The sequence below is a fragment of the Saccoglossus kowalevskii genome, chromosome 15 (assembly GCF_978046115.1).
Source record: "Saccoglossus kowalevskii chromosome 15, keSacKowa6.1, whole genome shotgun sequence".
Taxonomy (NCBI): Eukaryota; Metazoa; Hemichordata; class Enteropneusta; family Harrimaniidae; genus Saccoglossus; species Saccoglossus kowalevskii.
This window is the reverse complement of record NC_140655.1, coordinates 32,008,129-32,028,040: the sequence shown is the minus strand read 5'-3', so window position 1 is coordinate 32,028,040 and position 19,912 is coordinate 32,008,129. Positions and strand designations below refer to the sequence as shown.

The 19,912-nt window shown below is 37.4% G+C and overlaps 1 protein-coding gene across 1 annotated transcript in view; it reads right to left on the bottom strand.

The window, feature by feature from the left end:
* Positions 1-19,912, bottom strand: part of LOC100329005 (target of rapamycin) — a 110,123-nt gene that overhangs the window by 54,872 nt on the left and 35,339 nt on the right. Inside the window, exons 25-35 of the mRNA XM_085490725.1 lie at positions 17,731-17,986; positions 16,631-16,783; positions 15,028-15,170; positions 11,204-11,366; positions 10,774-10,905; positions 6,313-6,393; positions 5,688-5,827; positions 4,009-4,225; positions 3,600-3,785; positions 2,831-2,956; positions 101-232 (exon numbers count right to left, since the gene is read on the bottom strand). Of these exons, the coding sequence (XP_085346851.1) occupies positions 101-232; positions 2,831-2,956; positions 3,600-3,785; positions 4,009-4,225; positions 5,688-5,827; positions 6,313-6,393; positions 10,774-10,905; positions 11,204-11,366; positions 15,028-15,170; positions 16,631-16,783; positions 17,731-17,986 (1,729 nt within the window). The remainder of the gene's footprint in view (positions 1-100; positions 233-2,830; positions 2,957-3,599; positions 3,786-4,008; positions 4,226-5,687; positions 5,828-6,312; positions 6,394-10,773; positions 10,906-11,203; positions 11,367-15,027; positions 15,171-16,630; positions 16,784-17,730; positions 17,987-19,912) is intronic.

Below are 19,912 nucleotides of genomic sequence, written 5' to 3'. Positions count from 1 at the left end.
AGTATTCTAGGGAGTCAGGTACAATGGAAAAAATACCTTGAGAGGCAGGTGTAAATGAAAGGTTTCTATGATACATGTAGGCAGTATAAGTAATACATACCTGTTCTCCATTCTTATACATGTGTTTCATATATGCGAACGTAACATGTGAATGCGTTGTTGGTAACGGCTGTTCAGGATGTAGAGATGGATCCATTCCTAACAACATTATCAAAGTCTTGTGAGATAATTTCTAATAGGAAAATAAAAAATTTAAATTAATTAAAAAAGCATTATTACTTTCTGTTCTTCTATATAATCTTAGAAAGCAGAATGTCTTTCAGAGTGACCTACAGTGTAGAATTGAACAACAAGATCACAAGATATTTTTAATAAAGTATTCCAAAATTATCAAAATTGAAAAATTAGAAAATAATTTCTACCACAAAAAAAAAACATTTGTTTTCTAGAAGGACTCCTGTGTACTGAGTATTGGATAAATATAAAAAATTAATTAGCCTTTCAAACAAGATGATTGGCAACTAATATTTGTCTATTTGAGATGTACATTTACAATAGGAAAATAATGATATCTACATTATTGAAGTTTATAATGCTTACAGAGAATAAATTTGATTTTACATCTGTGGTTTTCAGTCTAATTTATTCCAGAGCACCTCTACCACAAGTTAAATTTTATTTTTGAGATATCAGAAATTAGCTTATAATAATTAGATAATAAACATGCATGTATTCCATTATCAATCACGTCTGTGAGTGTGTATAAACACCAAATCTAATTAAATTGAAATGTGATTAGAACTTGAGATAATGATGGAAAACTTATATTATGAAATATTATGCAAATTAGGTAATTAATATGCATAGTTATAAACCATAACTAAACAGGTCTGTGCATTGTCCTAAAGCATCCATGTACCTAGTACTTGAGATATCAGTGGTAAAGCCCAAAATTGACTAATCATTATGCAAATTAGGTGATTTATATGCACAGATTTGTATTCAAAAAACACATACACACACACGTCATACCGTCTTTGTAATGACACACATTGGATTAACTTTCAATATAATTGAATTAACTTTTAATATACTTGCGATATGAACTCAATTAAAAACATCTTCCTGCAATATATATAGTGTTACGTTTTAATTGGAGTTTCATTAAACTCAATAACAATCCAATTCAACATAGAATTGCGTTTTAATCATGTTTAATTAAACAAGCAGCCAGTCGGCTGAGATAGCTCCACTGTTAGCAATGCACATTTCAATTAAAGAACAGAAGATATTAGAAAATGAACAATATGTATAGTATCAAAGCAATGGGACTTGCTGTTTTCAACAAGAATTTAAAAATATCACTTTTCACCAAAAATGACAAAAACAATCATCAAAATTAGATAATTGAAGATATCACGAAATTAACAAATCTGAAAAAGGTCCACATGTAGTACCTATATATGTAATATAAAAACAATCAGACTTGCGATTTTCAACAAGAAGTCGAAAATATCACTTTTTACCAAAAATGACAAAAATATTCATCAAAATTAGAGAATTGAAGATATCATCATGAAATGAACAAATCTAAGAGTGGTCCACATGTAGTACCTGTATATGTAATATCAAAGCAATTGGACTTGTAGTTTTTAACAAGAAGTCGAAAATATCACTTTTTACCAAAAATGACAAAAATATTCACCAAAATTAGAGAATTGAGGATATCATTACAAAATGAACAAATCAGAGGGAGGTCCACATGTAGTACCTATATATGTAATATCAAAGCAATCAGACTTGTAGTTTTTAACAAGAAGTCGAAAATATAACTTTTTACTAAAAATTACAAAAATATTCACCAAAATTAGAGAATTGAAGATATCATTACAAAATGAACAAATCTGAGAGAGGTCTACCCAATGTACATATACACCAAGTATCAAAGCATTCAGGCTTATAGTTTTCAAGAAGAAGTCAAAAAAGTAAAACATTGACACGGACGACGACGGACAATCACTCATATGATAAGCTCCGCTCGACAAAGTCGACAGCGGAGCTAATAAAAGTTGAATATCATGTGACTTAACGGGGTAGGGTATGGCCCAATTATATTAATATTCTTATAAATTAAACCATATATTCCCCCTTTACTTAACCTAAGCTACGCAAACTCACTTAAATTTGATTAAATATTAATATAAATTATGAAAAGGTCATCATAATGTAGGTCCAGTCATCAAAAGTCGGTGTAAAATTAAATTGAAGTCATCACAACTTTGTTACCACACAAGCACACATACATATGGACGCACTAACTGCAAAGACTCCATTGTGTGCTTAGCACACGGAAATCAAAAACACCATAGCCACAGAAATAAGCACAAAACATTTGGTTGAGGCAAAGACACTAGAAAAAGACGCTATTTTGTAAACAAGTGTGTATTTTGCATAATCACGCTGTGAAAACAATAATTAACGCAGGATTCTGCGAAATTTAAGGATTTTTTTCTGTTTCTGATGTCATTGAAAAGACAGGGCCGGATTAACTATCGACAGAATGTCCAACATCGGGATTTTCAACCAGTTATTTTAATCCTTCTAACGGTCACCAACATACGTGAGATCAATGAAAACACCGCAGTTGCATGTCCTTCTTTTTCTAGTGTCTTTGGTTGAGGGCGCTCTGTTATGTGTCATGGCAATGAAAGTTATTTGTAACAAAGACATTGCATACATAGATAATTTGATATTATTACATTTATACAATGCGTGAAGAAAATTATTACTACAATTTACTACATAGACACAGATTGGTGGAACCACTTACCAATCTGCCACCTTTGCGACAAAGACTTGCATATTTCAACCATGTTCTCATATCTTCTTGTGGGGTCAAGACTAATGATCGAACTTGGATCACTTTTTGCCAGTCTTCCACATTTTGTTGACAACCCTATGAACAAAACACAGACCGTTTCAATATAGGTTGCATCACATCCATTGAACATTGTTTCCCATCATTCAATACAATATATACTGCCCTCTATGGTGAAAGAAGTTAAATCCTAATATGCAGATTTATAATTAGTATTGGTTTTAGTTATGACTCAAGGATTCAGAAATATTTGGTGTCCCATCATTTACAGATGTTATTTTGGGCGTGTTCAGACACAGTCACATCATATTTGTTGTAGATAGTTGTTCAGATGCCACATCTTATTTTAATGGCTTTATGCTTGGTGACTTGGCAGTTAATTGTTTGAAGACTGTGTTGTCCAGTGTTCAAAGATTTTAATGGTACCTATTGTCAATTGTAAACAATAATTTACCTACATTGAGGTTTGATACAATACTGTAAAAGACTTTATTTTAGCTAGAATTAATTTTCACTGAAAAGGCTTTTTGGCTGTATTGTATGAAATTTATTTTCACTGATTTTTGATGAGTTGAATGTGAAATATAGGAAAAAAGTTATATTCGCTAGATTTTATTTTCACTGAATCATCCCTTCAGCGAAAATAGCAAAAAATTATTCCGAGCGAAATAAAGTATTTTACTGGATATTTTTTACAGACAGAAAACCATTTAAAACTTGCCTGTAATCTATCCCACCATGTCTGTTTAACCACTTCTCGTCTTTCAGGCACCAGTTTATACTGTATTATTTCTTCTAGTTCTGATAACATCTGTACATGTACCATTGCACCATATGCTCTGTTGTAACTTTCACCAGCCATCGCTGTCAACTCATTGTCTAAAATATCTCTTGCTTTATCTATACACTGTAGCAGAAAAAACATGTGAACTTCATAAATACATCAATTCATTCATTAATAAAACATAAACTGTTTTAATCAGCCAGTCCCTTAACATCAAATCCAAAAAGAAATTGATGTGCATGTATGTCTGAGCAATGATGTTGGATGAATGAAAAGATGGAGCTCAAAATGTTTAGACTGACCCCCCACTTACAAAATATGTAATATATATATGTGTGATGGTTACCTGCTGAGCTAATGAGAAATGATCCTCATGAACTTCTAACACAGCCCTGTAGAATGCTCCATCATGTGTGTCTCTAGGTATCATACATGTATACTCCTCCATACTCTCCCACTGTCCAAGACCCCATGCTGCTGCTGCAGCCATCCTTGCCATGTTCTGTCTGGTTTCATCATCGACCACTGGCCACTTCTCACAGGCTAAATCATGTAAGGAACCCCTGTCAATCAATAAAAAAAAATATATATATCTCTGCATGTTTTCAAAAGTTAATTATATTAAAAGAACTGACAAATACAGAAGAAAGTGCATAAGGGTTCTACATGTAGTACAAATGGCAGTAATGTTTAATTATTGTGCATTTCACAGTAAAAAATGGCTATCAACTAAGTGGTGGTCATTGTCAATAATTTTCCAAACTAAAAGAGACTAAAAGTTTGTAGGAAAAGTCAAATAATTATTTACACTCATGTGATATGATTCAGCCAGTTTATTTGGGTGATTCCTTTTTTTATTCTGCCCATGACATTCTTAAAGCATTTCTAGCAAAGATATGACAATCATCCATCTTGAATGAGATTCTATTAAAACAGATGTGCATGTGTAAATGTATTTTATGATGTATGTGTATAGTTTGAACATGATCAATCAAGCCATGTTAGCAAATGACTCCAAAAACAGCATTCGTTAAAAACAAAATGGCCATCAGTCAGCCATTTTGAATCAAATCTGAAAAGAAAATTGGTTCAAACATGTGCGTGATACAGCTGAATACGGAAGGAAAGACAGATGGATGCATAAAAGTCAATCCATAAGTCCCTGTTTTCAGACTCTGTCCAAACGGGAACTAATAAGAAAAATTGTGAAATCAAAGTGAATTTAATTGTTTATTATTGATGATGATATTATCAGTGACCATTTCAAAATTATTGCTGACCATTGTTAATTCTGATTCAGATGTCATTTTGAAACAGTTACTGAAATTGATTTCTGATTCAGATGTCATTTTGAAACAGTTACTGAAATTGATTTCTGATTCAGATGTCATTTTGAAACAGTTACTGAAATTGATTTCTTATTCAGATGTCATTTTGAAACAGTAACTGAAATTGATTTCTGATTCAGATGTCATTTTGAAACAGTTACTGAAATTGATTTCTGATTCAGATGTCATTTTGAAACAGTTACTGAAATTGATTTCTGATTTAGATGTCATTTTGAAACAGTTAATGAAATTGATTTCTGATTCAGATGTCATTTTGAAACAGTAACTGAAATTGATTTGTGATTCAGATGTCATTTTGAAACAGTTACTGAAATTGATTTGTGATTCAGATGTTATTTTAAAATTATCACTGAAATTGATTTCTGATTCAGATGTTATTTTAAAATTATCACTGAAATTGATTTCTGATTCAGATGTTATTTTGAAATTATCACTGAAATTGATTTCTGATTTGGATGTCATTTTGAAACAGTTACTGAAATTGATTTCCAATTCAGATGTTATTTTGAAATTATCACTGAAATTGATTTCTGATTCAGATGTCATTTTGAAACAGTTACTGAAATTGATTTCTGATTCAGATGTCATTTTGAAATTATCACTGATGGTAGGAGTTTTCTTTGATAGTGAAAAGAATGATATTTTAATAAATATGCTTTATAGCACATGCTCTTACCAGTCTCCAAGTGCCTCTAGACATCTCATTCTACCCAAAGTTAGCTCAATGTTGTCAGGCTCTGATTCCTGCTTTCTTCCATAAGCTGACAACGCATTCTCCCAGTCATGCAGCTTCTCATACCAAGTTTCTTGAATTTGCTGTCAACGAATTCAACATTCATCAAATAGCAAGGTATTTTCATAGCAATAAATTTTTACCAAATGTGATTTTCATCAAATGTCCGCTTATTCAATTTAATTATTTATTAATCAATGGCCAAATCTGAATGAGGGTAAGTTGTACTCATCCATGCGAATTCCTGATGCTGGGTGGACATGCCAACAATTAAGCCTCACTGCACACACCAACAAACTTTGAAAACTTAATATGTGCCATTATTATTTTATTTACAAAAACACAAGACTCAGAATGGCAGACATACTTTCATTTGTATTAAAGCCAATTATTATTTTCTGTGCATTTTTGCAATCAACAAGCATTTTGTATTACAGAACATGAAATGTGTTAAATCTGGAAATTTGAAAGTCACATGATAATCAACTCTAACAGACATATGAATTGTTTTCTCACCCATGTACCTTTTATATATTTCTAAACCAAACCTTATCAGAAAAAGACATACCAATTCAGCTCTGTAGTTCTTCATAGCATAATGTAGGACTCCACTGGCTGCTTCTGGTTGCTGTAATTTATTATTGATACTGTTGAGAAAAAATAAACAATAAAAACCCTTAGTAACGTGCATTTTGGCAATTTTTCAGGACAATTCAGACTCCTATTGCTTGAAAAATTGTTCAATTACCAATTTTATTTTTATTTTTGGTATACATGGCTTTAACACATAATAAAGAAAGATGACATACAAAACTGGCAAAACGACCAGAAGAGTCAAAGTGAATTTGGTGACTTAAATTGCAATAAAGTGAAAACATTGAAGATATACATTTGACATATTCAATTACGTTCATGGCGGACAGGAAAAAGCTATGAAGAAAGAGAGACATCTGGATTGGATATAAGATGTGACATGTGACATTTTTGCTTATCATAAACAAAACCAACACTTGAAGACAACATTACAGTACAAAACCAGTGACTGTTATAGTGAATAAATGATTCACAAGTCGATTCGTCCCAATTCACATTCGTCTCAACACATTCATCCCACTTCACATTCGTCTCAACACATTCATCCCACAAGTCGATTCGCCCCAATTCACATTCGTCTAAACACATTCATCCCACAAGTCGATTCGTCTCAATTTACATTCGTCTCAACACATTCATCCCTCAAGTCGATTCGTCTCAATTCACATTCGTCTCAACACATTCATCCCACAAGTCGATTTGTCCCAATTCACATTCGTCTCAACACATTCATCCCACAAGTCAATTTGTCCCAATTCACATTCGTCTCAACACATTCATCCCACAAGTCGATTTGTCCCAATTCACATTCGTCTCAACACATTCATCCCACAAGTCAATTTGTCCCAATTCACATTCGTCTCAATACATTCATCTCACAGGTCGATTCGACCCAATTCACATTCGTCTCAACACATTCATCCCATAAGTCGATGTGTCCCAATTCACATTCGTCTCAACACATTCATCCCACAAGTCGATTTGTCCCAATTCACATTCATCTCAACACATTCATCCCACAACTCGATTCATTCCAATTCACATTCGTCTCAACACATTCATCCCACAAGTCGATTCGTCACAATTCACATTCGTCTCAACACATTCATCCCACAAGTAGATTTGCTCCAATTCACATTCGTCTCAACACATTCATCCCACAAGTAGATTTGCTCCAATTCACATTCGTCTCAACACATTCATCCCATAAGTCGATTCGTCTCAATTCACATTCGTCTCAACACATTCATCCCACAGGTTGATTCGTTCCAATTCACATTCGTCTCAACACATTCATCCCACAGGTTGATTTGTTCCAATTCACATTCATCTCAACACATTCATCCCACAGGTTGATTTGTTCCAATTTACATTAATCTCAACACATTCATCCCACAAGTCGATTCGTCCCAATTAACATTCGTCTCAACACATTCATCCCTCAAGTCGATTCGTCTCAATTCACATTCGTCTCAACACATTCATCCCACAAGTCGATTTGTCCCAATTCACATTCGTCTCAACACATTCATCCCACAAGTCAATTTGTCCCAATTCACATTCGTCTCAACACATTCATCCCACAAGTCGATTCGCCCCAATTCACATTCGTCTCAACACATTCATCCCACAAGTCGATTCGCCCCAATTCACATTCGTCTCAATACATTCATCTCACAGGTCGATTCGCCCCAATTCACATTCGTCTCAACACATTCATCCCATAAGTCGATGTGTCCCAATTCACATTCGTCTCAACACATTCATCCCACAAGTCGATTTGTCCCAATTCACATTCATCTCAACACATTCATCCCACAACTCGATTCATTCCAATTCACATTCGTCTCAACACATTCATCCCACAAGTCGATTCGTCACAATTCACATTCGTCTCAACACATTCATCCCACAAGTAGATTTGCTCCAATTCACATTCGTCTCAACACATTCATCCCACAAGTAGATTTGCTCCAATTCACATTCGTCTCAACACATTCATCCCATAAGTCGATTCGTCTCAATTCACATTCGTCTCAACACATTCATCCCACAGGTTGATTCGTTCCAATTCACATTCGTCTCAACACATTCATCCCACAGGTTGATTTGTTCCAATTCACATTCATCTCAACACATTCATCCCACAGGTTGATTTGTTCCAATTTACATTAATCTCAACACATTCATCCCACAAGTCGATTCGTCCCAATTAACATTCGTCTCAACACATTCATCCCTCAAGTCGATTCGTCTCAATTCACATTCGTCTCAACACATTCATCCCACAAGTCGATTTGTCCCAATTCACATTCGTCTCAACACATTCATCCCACAAGTCAATTTGTCCCAATTCACATTCGTCTCAACACATTCATCCCACAAGTCGATTCGCCCCAATTCACATTCGTCTCAACACATTCATCCCACAAGTCGATTCGCCCCAATTCACATTCGTCTCAATACATTCATCTCACAGGTCGATTCGCCCCAATTCACATTCGTCTCAACACATTCATCCCATAAGTCGATGTGTCCCAATTCACATTCGTCTCAACACATTCATCCCACAAGTCGATTTGTCCCAATTCACATTCATCTCAACACATTCATCCCACAACTCGATTCATTCCAATTCACATTCGTCTCAACACATTCATCCCACAAGTCGATTCGTCTCAATTCACATTCGTCTCAACACATTCATCCCACAAGTAGATTTGCTCCAATTCACATTCGTCTCAACACATTCATCCCACAAGTAGATTTGCTCCAATTCACATTCGTCTCAACACATTCATCCCATAAGTCGATTCGTCTCAATTCACATTCGTCTCAACACATTCATCCCACAGGTTGATTCGTTCCAATTCACATTCGTCTCAACACATTCATCCCACAGGTTGATTTGTTCCAATTCACATTCATCTCAACACATTCATCCCACAGGTTGATTTGTTCCAATTTACATTAATCTCAACACATTCATCCCACAAGTCGATTCGTCCCAATTCACATTCGTCTCAACACATTCATCCCACAAGTCGATTCGCTCCAATTCACATTCATCTCAACACATTCATCCCACAAGTCGATTCGTCCCAATTCACATTCGTCTCAACACATTCATCCCATAAGTCGATTCGCCCCAATTCACATTCGTCTCAACACATTCATACACAAGTCGATTCGCTCCAATTCACATTCGTCTCAACACATTCATCCCACAAGTAGATTCGTCTCAATTCACATTCGTCTCAACACATTTATTGCACAAGTCGATTCGTCCCAATTTACATTCGTCTCAACACATTCATCTCACAGGTCGATTCGTCTCAATTCACATTCGTCTCAACACATTCATCCACAAGTCGATTCGCTCCAATTCACATTCGTCTCAACACATTCATCCCACAAGTCGATTCGTCTCAATTCACATTCGTCTCAACACATTCATCCCACAAGTCGATTTGTCCCAATTCACATTCGTCTCAACACATTCATCCCACAAGTCGATTCGTCCCAATTCACATTCGGCTCAACACATTCATCCCACAGGTCGATTCGTCTCAATTCACATTCGTCTCAACACATTCATCCCAAAAGTCGATTCGCTCCAATTTACATTCGGCTCAACACATTCATCCCACAGGTCGATTCGTCTCAATTCACATTCGTCTCAACACATTCATCCCAAAAGTCGATTCGCTCCAATTTACATTCGTCTCAACACATTCATCTCACAGGTCGATTTGTCTCAATTCACATTCGTCTCAACACATTCATCTCACAGGTCGATTCGTCTCAATTCACATTCGTCTCAACACATTCATCCCAAAAGTCGATTCGCTCCAATTTACATTCGTCTCAACACATTCATCTCACAGGTCGATTTGTCTCAATTTACATTCGGCTCAACACATTCGTCCCACAAGTCGATTCGCTCCAATTCACATTCGTCCCATTTGACTTTGCCCCATTTTTATTTTTGGTCAACATTATGATTTTGGGAAGGGCGATGTCGATTTCTATGTTTGTGTGCCTGAGTTGAAATCAATGTACGATGTGTGCTGTGTCTTTGTGGGTAATTTTTAGTTACTGACACGCTCGGCGTGTCTTTTTTATTTTATTTTATTTTATTTTATTTTATTTTATTTTATTTTATTTTATTTTATTTTATTTTATTTTATTTTATACCATACTTACACTGTATTGAAAGAGTATATAGCTATCAGCTGACATTAATAACCGTACAAGTGAAAGAAACAAATTCAAACTACTGTTTAAATTATGTCGTGCTTACAAACATCGCCTTCATTTTGTTTGACCAAGCATGTACCATTCACCGTCGACTAGTGAGATGAATCGACTTAGAATGAATCAACTTGTGAGACGAATCGACTTGGGACAAATCAACCTTCCCTGAATAAATACTAATAAGTGCTCCCAATATAACGGTATTTGGACCTCTGTGAAACTCCTCTTCTTTGTAATGTAAAGCCTTAGCATAGGCACGACATTTGGTTGCACGCTCACCAAGTAGAGTATTATCTATTGGAAGCGGGCCCTGTACAAATTAAACAAAATTTTAAAATACATTTGGCAACAAAGAATTATCGACAAATTCTATATGGTGTCAGCACCTTTGAGTGTTCATTAAGTAACATACGATAAGAAAGGATGCCCTCTAGTGGCAACAATGACAGATTATAACCCATTGTTCATAATATGACAGACTAATCATCTTGTGTCCTGTGTAATGTAAAATAATTTATTTCTGTACCACAGGCCAACATGTACAAAACATCTACGAGCTGTAAGTCAGATCTCTAGTTTAATAAATGTGGATATGGTAAAACACAAACCTTATCACAATGTTCCATAAATTCTGCTAGATTTAATAAAGTTTGAGTTATTTCTGGTATATCTTGAGCTGTTAGTGCTTGCTCTAAACTTGAAATCAGTTCATCTTGTTGTTGTTCGTGCAACTCTGACCAACATGAGACGAACGCTGCATTAAACAGGTCCCTGAAACAGTTGATACATTTATCAATGATAACAAAACCATTGGATTATGTTTGTACAGCGGAAATCGGTCCGTATCGACTATTCAATATGGGGACTGTACAAATGTAAGTAAGGCCCAGCATGATCTCAAAGCTGGTGATGACAACTCTTTCAGCTTACCTTGCTAACGGATTGTATACCTGGGCTATGGCCCAGCGTGATCTCAGAGCTGGTGATGACAACTCCTTCAGCTTACCTTGCTAATGGATTGTATACCTGTGGTAAGGCCCAGCATGATCTCAGAGCTGGTGATGGGGACTCTTTCAGCTTACCTTGCTAATCGATTGTATGCCTGTGCTAAGGTCCTGCATGATCTCAGAGCTGGTGATGACAACTCTTTCAGCTTACCTTGCTAATGGATTGTATGCCTGTGCTAAGGCCCAGCATGATCTCAGAGCTGGTGATGGGGACTCTTTCAGCTTACCTTGCTAATAGATTGTATGCCTGTGCTAAGGCCCAGCATGATTTCAGAGCTGGTGATGACAACTCTTTCAGCTTACCTTGCTAATGGATTGTATGCCTGTGCTAAGGCCCAGCATGATCTCAGAGCTGGTGATGACGACTCTTTCAGCTTACCTTGCTAATGGATTGTATACCTGGGCTATGGCCCTGCATGATCTCAGAGCTGGTGATGGGGACTCTTTCAGCTTACCTTGCTAATAGATTGTATGCCTGTGCTAAGGCCCAGCATGATCTCAGAGCTGGTGATGACAACTCTTTCAGCTTACCTTGCTAATGGATTGTATACCTGTTCTAAGGCCCAGCATGATCTCAGAGCTGGTGATGGGGACTCTTTCAGCTTACCTTGCTAATAGATTGTATGCCTGTGCTAAGGCCCAGCATGATTTCAGAGCTGGTGATGACAACTCTTTCAGCTTACCTTGCTAATGGATTGTATACCTGGGCTATGGCCCAGCATGATCTCAGAGCTGGTGATGACAACTTTTTCAGCTTACCTTGCTAATGGATTGTATGCCTGTGCTAAGGCCCAGCATGATCTCAGAGCTGGTGACGGGGACTCTTTCAGCTTACCTTGCTAATGGATTGCATGCCTGTGCTAAGGCCCAGCATGATCTCAGGGCTGGTGTTGACAACTCTTTCAGCTTACATGTACCTTGCTAATGGATTGTATGTCTGTGCTAAGGCCCAGCATGATCTTAAAGCTGGTGATGACAACTCTTTCAGCTTACCTTGCTAATGGATTGTATACCTGGGCTATGGCCCAGCATGATTTCAGAGCTGGTGATGACAACTCTTTCAGCTTACCTTGCTAATGGATTGTATGCCTGTGCTAAGGCCCAGCATGATCTCAGAGCTGGTGATGGGGACTCTTTCAGCTTACCTTGCTAATGGATTGTATACCTGGGCTATGGCCCAGCATGATTTCAGAGCTGGTGATGACAACTCTTTCAGCTTACCTTGCTAATGGATTGTATGCTTGCGCTAAGGCCCAGCATGATTTCAGAGCTGGTGATGACAACTCTTTCAGCTTACCTTGCTAATGGATTGTATACCTGGGCTATGGCCCAGCATGATCTCAGAGCTGCTGATGACAACTCTTTCAGCTTACTTTGCTAATGGATTGTATGGCTGCGCTAAGGCCCTGCATGATTTCAGAGCTGGTGATGACAACTCTTTCAGCTTACCTTGCTAATGGATTGTATACCTGGGCTATGGCCCAGCATGATTTCAGAGCTGGTGATGACAACTCCTTCAGCTTACCTTGATAATGGATTGTATGCTTGTGCTAAAGCACAGCATGATCTCAGAGCTGGTGATGACAACTCTTTCAGCTTACCTTGCTAATGGATTGTATGGCTGCGCTAAGGCCCTGCATGATCTCAGAGCTGGTGATGACGACTCTTTCAGCTTACCTTGCTAATGGATTGTATACCTGGGCTATGGCCCTGCATGATTTCAGAGCTGGTGATGGGGACTCTTTCAGCTTACCTTGCTAATGGATTGTATGCCTGTGCTAAGGTCCTGCATGATCTCAGAGCTGGTGATGACAACTCTTTCAGCTTACCTTGCTAATGGATTGTATGCCTGTGCTAAGGCCCAGCATGATCTCAGAGCTGGTGATGACAACTCTTTCAGCTTACTTTGCTAATGGATTGTATGGCTGTGCTAAGGCCCAGTATGATTTCAGAGCTGGTGATTGAGACACTTTCATCTTACCTTGCTAATGGATTGTATGCCTGTGCTAAGGCCCAACATGATCTCAGAGCTGGTGATGACAACTCTTTCAGCTTACCTTGCTAATGGATTGTATGCCTGTGCTAAGGCCCTGCATGATTTCAGAGCTGGTGATGACAACTCTTTCAGCTTACCTTGCTAATGGATTGTATGCCTGTGCTAAGGCCCAGCATGATCTCAGAGCTGGTGAGGGGGACTCTTTCAGCTTACCTTGCTAATGGATTGTATACCTGGGCTATGGCCCTGCATGATTTCAGAGCTGGTGATGGGGACTCTTTCAGCTTACCTTGCTAATGGATTGTATGCCTGTGCTAAGGCCCAGCATGATTTCAGAGCTGGTGAGGGGGACTCTTTCAGCTTACCTTGCTAATGGATTGTATGCCTGTGCTAAGGCCCAGCATGATCTCAGAGCTGGTGATGACAACTCTTTCAGCTTACCTTGCTAATGGATTGTATGCCTGTGCTAAGGCCCTGCATGATCTCAAAGCTGGTGATGACAACTCTTTCAGCTTACCTTGCTAATGGATTGTATGCCTGTGCTAAGGCCCAGCATGATCTCAGAGCTGGTGATGACAACTCTTTCAGCTTAACTTGCTAATGGATTGTATGCCTGTGCTAAGGCCCAGCATGATCTCAGAGCTGGTGATGACAACTCTTTCAGCTTACCTTGCTAATGGATTGTATGCCTGCGCTAAGGCCCAGCATGATCTCAGAGCTGGTGATGACAACTCTTTCAGCTTACCTTGCTAATGGATTGTATGCCTGTGCTAAGGCCCAGCATGATCTCAGAGCTGGTGATGACAACTCTTTCAGCTTACCTAGCTAATGGATTGTATCCCTGCGCTAAGGCCCAGCATGATCTCAGAGCTGGTGATGACAACTCTTTCAGCTTACCTTGCTAATGGATTGTATACCTGGGCTATGGCCCAGCATAATTTCAGAGCTGGTGATGACAACTCTTTCAGCTCACCTTGCTAATGGATTGTATGCCTGTGCTAAGGCCCTGCATGATCTCAGAGCTGGTGATGACAACTCTTTCAGCTTACCTTGCTAATGGATTGTATGCCTGTGCTAAGGCCCAGCATGATCTTAAAGCAGGTGATGGGGACTCTTTCAGCTTACCTTGCTAATGGATTGTATGCCTGTGCTAAGGCCCAGCATGATCTCAGAGCTGGTGATGACAACTCTTTCAGCTTACCTAGCTAATGGATTGTATCCCTGTGCTAAGGCCCAGCATGATCTCAGAGCTGGTGATGACAACTCTTTCAGTTTACCTTGCTAATGGATTGTATGCCTGTGCTAAGGCCCTGCATGATTTCAGAGCTGGTGATGACAACTCTTTCAGCTTACCTTGCTAATGGATTGTATGCCTGTGCTAAGGCCCAGCATGATCTTAAAGCAGGTGATGGGGACTCTTTCAGCTTACCTTGCTAATGGATTGTATCCCTGCGCTAAGGCCCAGCATGATCTTAAAGCAGGTGATGGGGACTCTTTCAATAGTTCAACACTAAGTCTTCGTAACCACTCCATCCAATCATCTTTAGAGACACGTCTAGCAGCTCCCCATGCCTAGATAGCAGGAAACAAATGTAAATTGTGAATTACAAGTCATTGTTAATGGTATAATCCTTGTTGTAATTAGTGGAAATGTCATTCATGTCTAAGATAGTAATATGGCCAAAAACATAATTGTTGCAAGTCTGTTGTCTTTTTTTCTGATCACAAATTGAATTGTTATGGACATGTACTGCTTTTTGCAATCAAATTGAATAAGCAAATCACTGGTCATGTGACCAGGTAAATCCATGGGCATGTATCCTAACATATATAATGTATATACCAAATTTGAATGACAAAGCATGACCATAATACTATAATTTCAAAAATCAAGATGGCTGCCAGGTCATCTTTGAACAAAACAATAAACAAATTGTCATGGACATGTATCCTAACATGTATATTGTTTGTACTAAATTTGAACAAAAACTGACAAAGCATGGCCAAGATACCACATTTTCGAAAAAACAAACAAAATGGCTGCCAGTCGGATATCTTGGATTGAATCAGTAAAGCACTGCGTGTGCATACGTCCCAGATGAAGTACCGGTACTAGGCACATGCAAAGATTTGGTACACAGGATTCTGAAATATGACGGATGGATGGACAGAGACGAAATTAAAACTTGGCTCAAACAATGACAAATAAAATGTTAAGTTTTAAACTTCAATAGGCAATGGTAAATTCAATCAAGCTGACAATTTTTTTTTGGAGGGGGGTGTGTCAGAACGGTCGAGCAGATTGTGTGTTTGATTTCAGGGCAAGGCGAATTGGTGCCTATATTGACGGTTCAAGACCACCTATAGACAAACTAAAATACAAATTTTGCTGAAAGTCCCTGACATTAGATCCATACAGACTCTTACAGTTGGGTAATACTGACTTTCTAACAAACCCAATTTGCCTTCCCATTGGTGTTTGAATGTTATATTTTCCATGCAAGTAGATGACCAAAACTTGCCATCAATATATTAATTCATTGTACATGGCAAATCAATGAGCATAATTAATTCATAAATCAATTAAATACTTTTCTTTGAAAAAAAACATTAATAGACATCAATGTAAATACTTCATTAAATACAAAGCACTGATCATATGACTATATATGTGTATTTGAACCATTTATATTTTTATTCTCGTAATAACCTTATTATTATACATCTTTTCCTTCCAAGGATACATCATGGGAATGCCGATATCCAAAAAGTTTAGAACAGTCTGCGAACTTCTTTGTGTGGAGTTCGGTACAACTCTGGCGGCAGCCATGTTTGTTTTTATTGTTAGAGGATGCTTACACATGTAATCATTCCATATTTGGAATTCGCATTTCCTAATATGGTAGGATGAAAATACCCTGTAAAATACCGCAAAATTACGGCACGCTGTAACTTATGGCGTTACGGTGACAGATGTCTAGTAATATATTATATTTTGATATCTTTTAGAGACAAGATATCATATCACTTACTCGTTGTAAATTGTTAGCACTGACGTGCAATTTCTTGACGTGTCTTGAATCAATTGAACTGCTAGCAGCCGTGTCTTCTCCAAGGTTACCACCTTTACCTTGACGTGTTCTCCACAGTAATGGGTCATCTTCTTCCTCAGCTATTGTAGTACCCTGAACGAAATGACATGAACTGAAAGTTTTTGCTCACTTCTTACTTTTTACAACTTTTGCATTTGATCTACCTAATACAATTTGACGTGCTCTAAAAAACTGTCTACCTGAACAATCAAACATTGTTAAATATCTTATCGCTGATTACATACCCGATATTTACCTAAACAATCGAGCATAGTAACATATTGTATCAATGATTTGATATCCGATGTTTACCTAAACAATACGGCATAGTAACATATCGTATCGTTGATTTGATATCCGATGTTTACCTAAACAATACGGCATAGTAACATATCGTATCGTTGATTTGATACCCGATGTTTACCTAAACAATCGAGTATAGTAACATATCGTATCAATGATTTGATACCCGATGTTTACCTAAACAATACGGCATAGTAACATATCGTATCATTGATTTGATACCCGATGTTTACCTGAACAATACGGCATAGTAACATATCGTATCGTTGATTCGATACTCAATGTTTACCTGAACAATACGGCATAGTAACATATCGTATCGTTGATTTGATACCCAATGTTTACCTGAACAATACGGCATAGTAACATATCGTATCGTTGATTCGATACTCAATGTTTACCTGAACAATACGGCATAGTAACATATCGTATCGTTGATTTGATACCCGATGTTTACCTGAACAATACGGCATAGTGACATATCGTATCGTTGATTCGATACTCAATGTTTACCTGAACAATACGGCATAGTAACATATCGTATCGTTGATTTGATACTCAATGTTTACCTGAACAATACGGCATAGTAACATATCGTATCGTTGATTTGATACCCGATGTTTACCTGAACAATACGGCATAGTAACATATCGTATCGTTGATTTGATACCCGATGTTTACCTGAACAATACGGCATAGTAACATATCGTATCGTTGATTTGATAGCCGATGTTTACCTGAACAATACGACATAGTAACATATCGTATCGTTGATTCGATATCCGATGTTTATATAGCACTTTATTGACCATTGGAATAAATATCTGATACTTCTTGCCAAGTTGTAGCACGAGAGATGATAATGTATCCATGGCAACCGACCTTAATTCTGGAGTGTTATCCAATGTACGAACGAGCGGGTGAACAATCCGGGAAGCAAAGTCAGTGAAGTCCAGTGTGTCACTGAGGCGGTCAATGGTAATTAAGGCAGCGCTGTGTGACAGAATGAATGTGGTTATTAAGCTGCTTTTTTGTTTCATACAATTGTCATAAAAATTATGTTTTTATTTGAATTTTCATGAAAATTCAATATATATTTAAAGTGCCCACCCTCTTGTTTCCCATTTTAGTTCTGTGCCCCACTGAAATGGGCAGTTATTGATTTTTTTGCTGAAAATGATTACTCGTATCCAAGTAAATTTGAGATATTTCCTGTGCTGTAGCCACGCCCACCTATCCTGAAATGGTCGACTGTTTCCGGATTTCCGACTCTCGCCACTGAATGCAAAAATATGAGAGGAAGCCATACCCCTGGGTCGTACTTTTATATCACTGTGTCATTCAACATACTTTTAAACGATATACATTTTTTGATCAGGGTTTTTTTTTTGTCTATTTTATTTTATTTTTGAGAGAGAGAATTTTTAGAAGTTGTTTTCACAACAAACATTTATGATGGTTAAACGCTGTGTTGTGGGCAGTTGCAGTAATGCGTATAGTCATAGTGTAAGTATTTACACGTTTCCTTTCCGAAGGTGCAAAATCGGTGGACGAAAGCCATGAAAATAACGAGAAAAGGTTGGGGTGGACTTCCTCCTTACATCGTCAAATGTAATGTCCACTTCACCTCAGATTTTTTATTTCGTAAAACTGTCCTTGTTCATGACAAAACAACTAGGTTTTAACGAGAAATGCCAACAACTTAAACCTGGCGCAATACAAAACGTTTTCAAAAAAATAGATTCCGGACCAGCCCATGATCACTGAGGCGGATTTTAGAAGGGAGAGAGATGCTGGGTAAGTGTTTCAAATGATTTGACTTTTTTTGCGATCCTGATTATCGATTTATAGAGACCACTCGTGTTATGTAAGAGGTAGTAGTAATTTTGATAATGACACGACAACGAAGCGTCAGACAAACAGGAAATTACGCAGCCCTGTTTTAATTTTCGCAAGCTAAGTGTCTGAATTGTTTGGTGATTGGTGTTGAATGTCGAATTCACACCTTTGTTGCCTTTACTTGCAGCTTGATCTGTGTAATAATCAATGTGTTTCCAACAAGTATTTTTTTAATATGATGTCATAATTATGAAAATCATGCTAAATCCACTCAAATTTGTCTGTATGTGAGTCGCTATCAATTATTTTTGTTATCCAATTAAATGCCGCCATTCACGCACTTGTCCCCGTCATGACCCGACGCGTTCACCCATCACAACAAATTTATTTTATTTTTAATTATCTCTCTATTTTATTGATCACTATAATTTAATGTTTAGAATGTCAAAATATGTTCTCTTTTTTTTTTAATTTTGAATGTTTTTTTTACTAAGACGATCGTTGAAATAAAACAGTAACCTGGTAAATAACAAGACGATTCAGGCGTCAAATTTGATTTTGTCCGAAGCCGGGGTCCAGCAACAGTGTACAAACGTGCATTGATGATGGCGTCGACCACGGTGACTAGCTACACCAGACCGGACATATTTCGCATCTAACTCAACCCCATGCAACAAACTTGATACTATGTGTTCATTATGGTCCATTCTTACTCAACAAACAAATACATAAGTGGCAATTTAGTCAAAGACGAGAAAACAGCACAAGAAATTCGCCTTATTTACACGTATCGGCAATGCAAGCTACCCAGCAACTTCCCCTTCTGACGTCACAAGGGGGAATTTCTGTATACAAATGAGAAGCTAATGAGGAGCCTCGTTTTAAAATACACAAAAATAAAGTTGCTGTAGACTGAGTTTAAAACGCATTTTTTCACTTAAAAAAATAATTCATGCTTAAAAAACATAAAAATTAATAAAATTTATGTATCAATGGATAATTTTTGGCGTGAAAATAGCAGCCATTTCACAGGCACTTTAATGCTAAAGAAAGATGAGAAACCATTTTCAAATCATTTTT